The 10,957-nt window shown below is 39.6% G+C and overlaps 1 protein-coding gene across 4 annotated transcripts in view; it reads right to left on the bottom strand.

Moving 5' to 3' along the window:
* Positions 1-10,957, bottom strand: part of DIAPH3 (diaphanous related formin 3) — a 234,604-nt gene that overhangs the window by 126,764 nt on the left and 96,883 nt on the right. For all 4 annotated transcript variants that reach the window (XM_010728753.3, XM_010728755.3, XM_031557836.1 and 1 more), the window contains one exon: positions 9,486-9,587. In XM_010728753.3, the coding sequence (XP_010727055.1) occupies positions 9,486-9,587 (102 nt within the window). The remainder of the gene's footprint in view (positions 1-9,485; positions 9,588-10,957) is intronic.

Raw genomic sequence — 10,957 nt, 5'->3', positions numbered from 1 at the left:
AAAACCTAGCCTGTAGTTTGAGTCCCTTATTGACTGTGATGACCAAAAAAACCTCCACTGCCTCCACTGCTTATGCGGTGGGAAGATAATTAAGCGGTACACTTCAAGAACTCAGTTTCTTTTTATGCCTAATAATTTTTAGCTAAGTAGCTCATTTGTTCAGCATCATTATCATCCCTTGTGCAAAAGATTAAAACAAACACAGTTTATATGGTAACCTTTGGATATAATAAAATCTTGTAGGGAGATATAAAACTACATAAAATTAAAAGTCTCTGGAGAAGGATTTCTGAACTGCAAAGTATCCCTGCTAATGGTACACACGCTGGATTTTGTTACAGAAGAAAGCCAGACACACACCTATACTCAGCAACAAGACGTGAATGGTGGTATGGCAATAGTCTGTCAATGGAAGTCCATTAGGCAGATGAGTGCAGTTAAATTATCAGTCACAGAATCACAGAATCACCAAGGTTGGAAAAGACCTACAAGATCATCCAGTCCAACCATCCACCTATCACCAACAATACTCACTAACCATGTCCCTCAACACAACATCCAAACGTTCCTTGAACACTTCCAGGGGCCGTGACTCCACCTCCTCCCTGGGCAGCCCATTCCAGTGCCTGACCACTCTTTCAGAAAAATACTCTTTCCTAACGTCCAGCCTGAATCTCCCCTGGCGCAGCTTGAAGCCATTCCCTCTAGTCCTACCACTAGTTACACACAACCTCCAGCTCACTCCAGCCTCTCTCTTCAGGTAGTTATAGAGAGCAAAAAGGTCTCCCTTGAGCCTCCTCTTCTCCAGACTGAATAATCCCAGCTCTTTCAGCTGCTCCTCATAAACCTGTGCTCCAGACCCACACCAGCTTTGTTGCCATTCTCTGAACACACTTCAGGGCCTTAATGTTTTTCTTGCAGTGAGGGGCCCAAAACTGTGTCTCGAGGTGTGCCCTCCCCAAAGCTGAGTACAGAGGGACAATCACTTCCCTGTTCGTGTTGGCAACAGTTTCTGATGCAAGCCAGGATGCCATTGGCCTTCTTGGCCACCTGGGCACACTGCTGGCTTATGTTCAGCTGAGCATCAATCAATACCCCCAGGTCCATTTCCTCTACACAGTCTTCCAGCCAATCTGCCCCAAGTCTGTAGCATCACCTGGGGTTGTTGTGGCCAAAGTGCAGGACCTGGCACTTGGCCTTCTTGAACTTCATACCATTGGCCTCAGACCAGCGATCCAGCCTACCCAGGTCCCTCTGTGGGGCCTCCCTACTCCCAGGCAGATCGACACTTTCTGCCAACTTGCTGTCACCTGCAAACTTACTGAGGGTGTACTCAATGCCCTCATCCAGGTCATCAGTAAAGATATTGAAGAGGACAGGCCCCAGCACTGACTCCTGGGGAAGACCACTTGTGACCAGCCGCCAGCTGGATTTAGCTCCATTCACTACCACTATCTGGGTCCAGCCTTCCAACCAGTTCTTTATCCAGCCAAAAGTGTATACCCGTCCAAGCCATTGCTGCCAGCTTCTGCAGGAGAATACTTTTGGAGACAGTGTCAAAGGGTTTGTTTGCTGAAGTCTAGGTAGACCACATCAACAGCCTTTCCCTCGTCTACCCGACGGGTCACTATATCTTAGAAGGAAATCAGGTTGGTCAAGCAGGACCTGCCCTTCCGTGAACCCATGCTGGCTAGGCCTGATCCTCCAGTTGTCCTGCACATGCCGCTTGATCTCACTCAAGACAATCTGCTCCATAACCTTCCCTGGCACCGAGGTCAGGCTAACAGGCCTGTAGTTCCCAGGATCCTCCTTACAACCCTTATTGTAGATAGGAGTCACACTGGCAAGTCTCCAGTCTTCTGGGACCTCACCAGTCAACAAGGAGTGCTGATAGATAATGGCAAGCAGTTCGGCTATCACCTCCAACAGTTCCCTTAGCACTTTCGGGTGAATCTCCTCCGGCCCTATGGACAGTCAAGCTCAGTCCAGCTGGAGTAGTAGGTCTCTGACTGTCCTCCTTAATCGTGGGGGGTTCAGTCTGCACCCCAGCTGAGACTACCAGGTCAGAGAGCGGAGTACCCTGAGGATAACAGGTGTGACCTTTAAAGACAGATGTAAAGAAGGCATTCAGAACCTCTGCCTTTTCCTTATCCTCAGTGGTCACATTCCCAGCCTCACCCAGTAAATAATGGAGATTCTCCTTAGTCCTCCTCTTACTGTTGATGTATTTGTAAGAGAGTTTCTTGTTACTTTTTACCCCAGCAGTCAGGTTGAGATCAAGCTGGGCTTTTGCCTTTCTGATTTTCTCTCTGCACACCTTAACAAATTCTCTGTACTCTTTCTGAGTCGCCCATCCCTTCTTCCACAGGAGGTAGATTCTCTTTCTCCACAAGCCTCAAGAATAGCTCCCTACTCATTCACACCGGTCTTCTTCCCCGCTGGCTCATTTTATGGCTCAGGGGCACAGCCAGCTTTTGCACCTTTATGACTTCCTTCTTGAAGAGCGACCAGCCATCTTGGACCCCTTTACTCTTTAAGACTGAAACCCAGGGAATTCCCCCTACTAGCCTTCTGAATAATTCAAAGTTTGCCCTCCAGAAGTCCAAGGAAGCAGTTTTGCTGTTCCCCCTCCTGGCTCCACCAAGAATCAAGAACTCTACCATTTCATAGTCACTCTGCCCAAGACAGCCTCCACATCTCCCACCAGGCTTCCTCTGTTTGTGAACAGCAGGTCTAGCGGGGCAGCTCCTCTGATAGGCTCTCTCACCAGCTGCATCAGACAGTTATCCTCCATACACTCCAGAAACCTCCTAAACTGCTTCTTCTGCTCTGTGTTGTATTCCCAGCATATGTCGGGGAAGTTGAAGTCCCCCATGAGGACAAGGGCTGGCGATCGCGCAGCTTCCGCCAGCCGCTCGTAGAACTCCTCATCTATCTCTTCATCCTGGTTTGGTGGTCTGCGGCAGATGCCCACCAGGATCTTTACCCATAGGGATTCAACCTTATCATCCCCAGCCACAAGCTCAATAGCATCAAAGCACTCTCTAACGCAGAGTCAAACTGCCACACCTCCTTCCTTGCCTATCCTTCCTGAAGAGTTTGTAGCCAGCCATTGCAGCACTCCAGTCATGGGAGCGGTCCCACCATGTTTCCGTAATGACAACTAGGTCATAGTTAGCCTGCTGCACAATAGCTTCCAACTCTTCTTGTTTGTTGCCCATGCTGCGTGCACTGTGTAGATGCAGTTCAGCTAATCCCATTAGCGCTCCCCAAGTCACAAGTAATAAAGCTAACTAGTAACTATTGAATCAATTTAACTGAAAACTCAAGATTGATATTACTAAAAAGCAGTCTCGTTAAACACTGTCTACTTGATTACGTCCAAAATTAGGAAAAAAAAAAATTACTGTTAACTTCTCAGAAGAGAAGAAGTATCTGCAAAACAAGTCAACGCCACTACATGTTTTAAGTCCTAAAGCAATGAAATACTTATTCTGTCATTGGGTACTGCATCAAAAAGGAAAAAATAAAAATAAAAAAATAATAACAGAAAAGAGCCAACCACATAGGTGACCAAATAGCTGAAATAACATCCCTCTCAGACAGGTTTCGTCTCAAAAGTGTACTACGTGACTACTCATACAAGTACTTATTTTCAAACACAAAACCCAGACCTCACCATTATCAAGTTTTACAGAATAAATTACCCAGTAATCAGAATTAATGAAACCTCCAAGAAAATTAGTCACACTGAGCAAACCCAGTACAAAATATGAACTACAGTAAAACTAAATGCAATTAAACATTTACATTTTGGCAAGCACAACCCTCCTTTATGAAGCACTTGATAATTGAAATACAGCATTCAAAATCAGCTTAAGATAACACTGTAAAGCTAAGTTAAAGCACTTAATAAATGAACAGATTTAACAGAGTTTTCATGAAATAGTTCATGAAAGTGTACAAGTAAAAAATAAAATAATTAAAAAAAAAGACCTCTAAAAACCTCCACAGTAATATGTGATAATATCTATGTTCTGAAACAGCAGTCTGAAGCACGTGAAGGAACACACAGAAAAATAAAGTAGTTTATCTAAAGAAAACCTACAGTCTGGAAGAGAAGATAAGGGTAGTAAAGGATTTATTTTACACTTACTGCTGAATGAACAGAAAACATAAAAGTGCAAAACAACTTAAAAAGAAGAGGGTAATTGTAGAAATCACAAAAGCGACCCATAGAGTTACCACACACGCACAAAAAAAGAAAAATAAAGAAGAACCTGAACTGCTTAGAGTCATGCCCTCAACGTCATTAAGCCAACAACAGAAGTTAATTAACTCAAGTTGAAATAAAACTCACAATACTTTAACAATCATAACATGCCAGAATCTTAGTAAGTGTCAAGCTGTTTCTTTCAGAGTAACAAATCTTTACTTTGTATTCAAGGTCAGGAGGATAAAAGAGGGTTTGCATTATAAAAATTTTATTATCACACAAGTAGTAATTATCAGTTCATTCACTATTTAGACTGCTCTTTGAGAAGCATGTGGTTTAGTCTCTCCCTTGAATAAATTAACATGTCATATCTGAATTTTCAGAAATATAACTACAAGACTCTGCTCACATAAAAGATAAAATTGGAAGTATTCTATTTCATTTATAATTCTCCTTGCTCGAAAAGAATAACAAAAAATGAAGTGTAACAATTTATCTTTGTGTCAACAGCGGTTCTTAAAGAAACGAATGAGTTCTCAGCCTGCTCCCCAGACAAAATAAAAGATATAAGGGAGCTTGATGTAGATTAGAGACTCTTGATGATAAAAATCAAATGTGTAAGATACCATTCTAAGGTGTGAAAAAAGTAACATATCCAAAAGTATTTTTTGTAGCTTGACCTCTGAAGTAAGCTTCAGGAGATGTGCAGAAGGTGGCACACTAGAAAAATTGTGCCTAATAATCTTCTTTTGTTTCTGTGCAAAACTAGGGGAAGTAAACACTAGCATTCTTCAATGGGAGTATCTGGTTGTTCACTCAAAACAGAAAATCCACAAACAAATGCAAGAAAACTTGACCTATAAGTCTACTGTGCTAGCTCTTCCCATTAGATGGGACTGAGAAAACATTTGGTAGATCTAAGTAACAACAGTTAAAAATGTCTAACAATAATACTGCATTTTGTCAACCAGTACAAATCAATCAGTGTCTTGTCTTGCAGCAGATCATTTCAAATTTATTCATACTTGAATATAAGCGCATTTCAAAAAGAAAGCAATTGCCCACTGCAATTATATTAATGATTGCTTTAAAACTTAAAAAAAAAAAGTGAATTAACTTGCAGGAGCATTTCAAAATACATCCGTTTGCAAAAAACCCTCAAATAGCTAGTGTTGGAAGGGGACTAGTGCTACTGAACTACGTAACAAAACATATAAGAGCACATTCACCTTTCAGAAACACAAGTAGAAGACAGTTGGATCTTACTGATGATCTATCTTGATACCAGAAAGGTTCACTGATAATTAATCAGACGTGTTTTAGCTTGTCAGCTAAAGTACCATTTTAGACAAAACCGTTCATGATAGCCAACTGCATAGTTGTACAACAGTGTGGACACTCTTAGCACCGCAGAGAAAATAACATGGTATTAAAATAATTTCTGATAAATACTCCAATAATACAGGAGACCTTCAGAACCAACTAAAACTACAGATTAGTCTTTAAAATGCAAAAAAGCTCTTGTTATTTATTTTGTTCTAATGACAGTAAAAATTGCAAACTAAACATGCTTTTTCCTCCAGTATGCTGTGTCCTCTTTTCATGCTGACAGGTAACCATAAGAATTGATGCAGAGTCTCCTGATCACTTGGAAAACACTAACTCACTGTAAATTTCAGATTTACTACTGCTGTCAGTATGCCTAACTGTAGTAAATTTGGAATGTTTAAAGAACAAAAGGCAGACTTCTCAGTAGGCTTAGGTTGAAAGATTAAAAAAAAAGGCAATCAAGCTTTAATCTATGTGGAATTAACTTTTAAATGTCTTTTTTTTCTTTTTTAAAATCAATAGTTATTCTTGATAAAAATGGGGAAAACATTTGCTACTGACCTTTTAATTTTACTAATTCAATTAAAATGTACAAACTAGCATGTCATTGTCCTGTTTCTTCAACAAATCCATTACAAATATATTACTGTTGGAATTATTTGGCATGGTCGAACAGATGTTTATACCTTAGCCAGCTCAATTTATAGTTAAATTCACTGGTACAAATCCATCTCTACTAGCATTTTGCCATAATTTGTAAGACTTAAATCTGCTCAAGTTTAGATGCGGACTTATCTCTATCATCCTGGCAGACGTGGTTTGAAACAAGGTTATCAGAGAGGAGCATCATGCTCCAGCAAAGGACATTTGAATTTCTCTCAGTAAGATTGATATGTATGAACTTCTCTGCTACATAATCAGCCTACTCTTTCAATTTTCTAATATCAAATTTAAAGGAAGCCATGTACTTTTAGTACTGAGCAAAAGTGAAGCATTTAGCGAGCTGAATTCTAGAACAGATGCTAGTTCTTTATATATATACAACATACAATATGTCTACATCTATTAAGAAAAAGTAAAGTTTCATGTTTACATAAAATTTAAACATTAAAAAAAAGAAATGTTTACAGAAAGAGGGTGAAGGACAAGAGATAGGCCCCACAGTAAAAGATGAGAAAAGTGCATCACAGGGACTGGGGATAGGGATATTTAGAGATAGTTCACAGAAGCAAATATGTAGAGGTTGTTTGAAGAATGGGGATTACAGACATTGGGTCTGGGACAATGAGGGGGATGAAGGCCATACAGAAAAGAGTTTGAGAACAGCCTGAGGACGTCTGGCAGAGAGGGGATTAGATGTCCATAGGGCAAGCAAAAACTGGTTTGGGAGCTGCCCCTCCCACATGTCAGAACTCTGCAGCGAGGACGACCAGGAGCCTTCACAAGGAAGACTATGAATCTTCATCCCACGACCCACTACGCACACGCAAGGGCAGAGAGTCTGCATGCTAATGGACTCTCGGGAATGTAATGAATATGTGTCCAAATTCCTGGAAAACTACTGATTATGTATTAGTTCAGCCTATATCTGCTTTTTCCTGACGGTGTGCAAGTTAGGTGGACCTATCCCCCTTGCACCCAGCGTATGTGCACTACTGAAATAAACTTATCTGCTCTATATCCTTAATCTGGCTATAGAGTTTGATTTCCACACGTCAAGGGTGCAATTCTGACCAGCACAGAAAGACTTAACTTCTGAGGCACAAAAACAAAAAAAAAACTGAGCTAGAAAATGTCCTTCTAACATATCCCATTATTAGCTTCCTTCTTTTGGCCTATGATGCTCATTAGTGTGTCATCTCAATGTTTACATGGGTCAGATTCATGCAAAAAGACAATGGCATGCTTAAAAGTGAAAGAGTGTTTTGTTATTTATTTTTTTCCTGTATCATTGTCACTCTAATAACATTTTGCCCTCCATTTTGTCATGAATCAACTCCTCTGCAAATATTGCAAAATTTACATCAAATGAGCCTCTACCATCACAATTTATATGGATACAGAAATTTCACTGATCTCAGATATTACTTAAATTTTCAGTTTGAGAATCCAAACCAAACTTGGTATGTCTGGCTTCTAATTATATTGTTTTTCTTAACATGAAGATTATTATTCCAGGTCAAAAAGGAGTTTAGGGAATCCACAATGTACCTGTACTCCAGATGTTCTAAAATCTAAGTACAAATAGTTGATATTCGCACAGTTAACTGCCAACAAAAAGTATCTATTGTTATGACATGATACTCCTTTTCCCAAATGCAGAGATACATCTAAAAGTAATACTTCTCATTGAAATCCTCCTGGATGAAGCTGACAGTGATCATTTTAGCTTGAAACATTACAAATGGACAAGGAAAATCAGAGACCTATATGGATGTATGCATCCGGGAAAAGAAACAGCCTTGCGCTGTATTTGTTAGGACAAAATCTGTAAAATTTATGAATTATGGGCTATATATATGGTATTCCAAAACTATATTTATCAACCACCAACCATGAACCAACAATGTTTCCTTTTCTTGTTAGTGTGGGAGATGTTATAAACACATCTTCCCACTGGGAATGGAAAAAGTGACTAATAATTCTTGATTGCACATACTATAAAATATAGGAGGAAGGATGCAGAATAGTTTAACATGAAGATATCGATGGTATTTTATTCTCGTTTACATGGAGAACAGAAACAAAAAACATCAATGTGTATCAAGTTTACATGGGAAGGCTTGGGAGCAGGGCAGGAGGAGGTGCTGCAGAGATTAGCGTGTTTGAGAACAGCCCAGAAGCTGCCCCATGTAAGATCGGAGCCAGCTCCAGCCAGTTCCAAAAGGAATGCATCACTGGCCAGGGCGGAGCTACTGAGAAAGGAAAAAATTTCTGTACAACAGCAGCCCACAGTGCAGAAGGTAGATGTGGCCTGAAAGAGGATTGGAGAGCTCCCACAGGAGCAGGCCCCAGGCCAGAGCTGCAGCCCATGGAGTCGGTCTGACAAAAATTGCAGTCCCAACGGGATCCATGATTGAGAAGTCCATTCCTGATGTACTGCACAACCCCCATGGTACAGACCCATGTTGCAGCAGTTCTTGAAGAGCTACAGTCTATGGGAAGCCCACATCAGTCTAGTTCGGGAAGGACAGCATCTCATTGAAAGAAACCCATGCTGGAGAAGGGTAGAGAGGAAGGAACAGCAGAGATAAAGCATTCTGGATTGACCACAGCATCCATTTCCCATCACTTCCCATTCCCCTGCAGCACCCAGGGAGAAGAGTTAGAAGAAATTGGATGGGGGGAAGTTTGCTTATAGTTCCCACTACTCTAGTCTGTCTGTTGGCAATAAATAACATTAATCTCTCTACCTTGTTTTGCTCATGGTGGTAAATGATGAGTGATCTTTTTCTCTTTATCTCAACCTGTAACCTTTCTTTTCGTTGTACTTACTCTCCCTGTTCTTTTACGAGTGAAGAGTAAGAGAAGCACAAAGGAGCTTGGCTGCTCATCACATTGAAAACCACAAAACGCAGAAAATTTGACTCGTAAGGATAATGTCATTGATAATGATTTATCAATGCAAATAAAGGTCAAGTCAAACAATTTTAAGTATGGAAATCCAAAAATGGCTCCTTATCTCCCAATGCCACAGAAAATATTTATTTTCTGTTTGTTTAGTCTTAACTCAATTACATTCTTAACAAAAGAGGACATAACAATTGGGCCTTCCACTTCCATGGGTATCTCCCCTGAAAGTCCAATTAAAAGGCAGCAACTACAGTCTGCTCTTAATATGCAACCTCTTCACATTTAGGAAGAAGAAGCTGGTAATGCTTCTATATTAGTAGATTAAAATTGTTTTTCAGGCAAGAAAAGAAACAATAGTAGAACTCACCACAACTCCAAACTGCTCTGGCTCAGACAAATTATTGTACTCATTCTTGAACTTTGACAATGCATTCAGTTGTTCTTGCTCTGGAAGATGTTTTATTAAATTCTATCAAGAAAAAGAAAGTAGATTTAGAAATCTTAGATGATTCTGCATTGCTTGTATAATTGCATGTAAGCAGTATTACTTATATTTTATTAACATAAACTCCAAAGATAACACTGCTGTACCAAAGTTGGTAGAATGTAAACAGGTAACATACAAATTCATGTAACAAAGAGTAAAAAGCAAGTGATTACCATCATCTGCTGTTTCCACCAGTGTATATGTTTCTATAGCCTTTTTCCAAAATAGAATTTCAAAGAAAAAATATGGCATTACGCAAAGGCATTATGCAAAGAAAACTAAAGTAAATAGGACAAGGAACAAGTAACATACCTAACTAAAGGATGGCAAAAATCATTAGTGGAAATGGATAGTTTATTTTCTAGTATTAAAAAAAAAAGAAAAATTGATTGTAAAGTGATGACAGGTAACACCCATATTTACAAAACTACTAAGTAGTTAGTCACTACTTAGCATACAAACTTGTGAGAAATACGATTTCAAGGTGGGTCTCAGTTTCAGCTGAATTCAAGAGGCCATATTCACTTACATAAGTGAATGTTATTTCAACACAGAAGTCTAAACATGTCACCCTACACCTGATCATCTAAGAAGTCTTCGGATTCCCTGGAGCTTCCTGAGCACTGAGGCACCTATGCTTACATATGGACTTCTGCATTCCACTCTAATTACCAGGTAAGTAATAGGTACAATAAAAATGACTATTCTGAGCAAGTTCTAGAAGACAGCTTCTCAAAAATCCAATTATGCCTAAATTTGACAGCCAGTAGCTCAGTTCTGTCCTTTCCCAAGATGACTGCTATAACTACTAGTCTATATTCAGGCTATATAACTACTATATTCAGGATTCCTCTATCTAGCTTTCTTACTCATGTCATGAATCCTGTGTTCCTGGTTACACAGAGGCTAAGCTTCCATCATAGTATGAAAACAAGAGAAAGATTGTCTTCTTACTTAAAACACTCCCTCAACTACTAGGAAGGACAGTATTCTGAACTGAAATAAAGAAACAATCATTCCAATACTGCATCAGGTCTAGCAATCACAGCTCTCCCACTACTTATTGCCATATTTTAAAGTTAAATAATTAGACAATACTTTATCACTGTTTTTACTGTAAAAACAGATATTATTTTAAGAACTGGAACCCTACTTTTATTCTAAGGACTAAGACAAATAATTTGTTTTAAAGCATTTTGTGACATCCAATGTGAGGACAGCATTGTTTATTAAGAAAGTAAAGTCTGCAAATAAGAAAAGCTAGATTTACATGCAAGGGCTGAAATAAACCAAAGACTAAATGATAGTTATGGAATGAACACAGTCTATAATAAGATAAGACTTTTGGTTAA

Source organism: Meleagris gallopavo, chromosome 1, assembly GCF_000146605.3.
Source record: "Meleagris gallopavo isolate NT-WF06-2002-E0010 breed Aviagen turkey brand Nicholas breeding stock chromosome 1, Turkey_5.1, whole genome shotgun sequence".
In the NCBI taxonomy this organism is placed as follows: Eukaryota; Metazoa; Chordata; class Aves; order Galliformes; family Phasianidae; genus Meleagris; species Meleagris gallopavo.
This window is presented reverse-complemented; position numbering and strand designations above follow the sequence as displayed.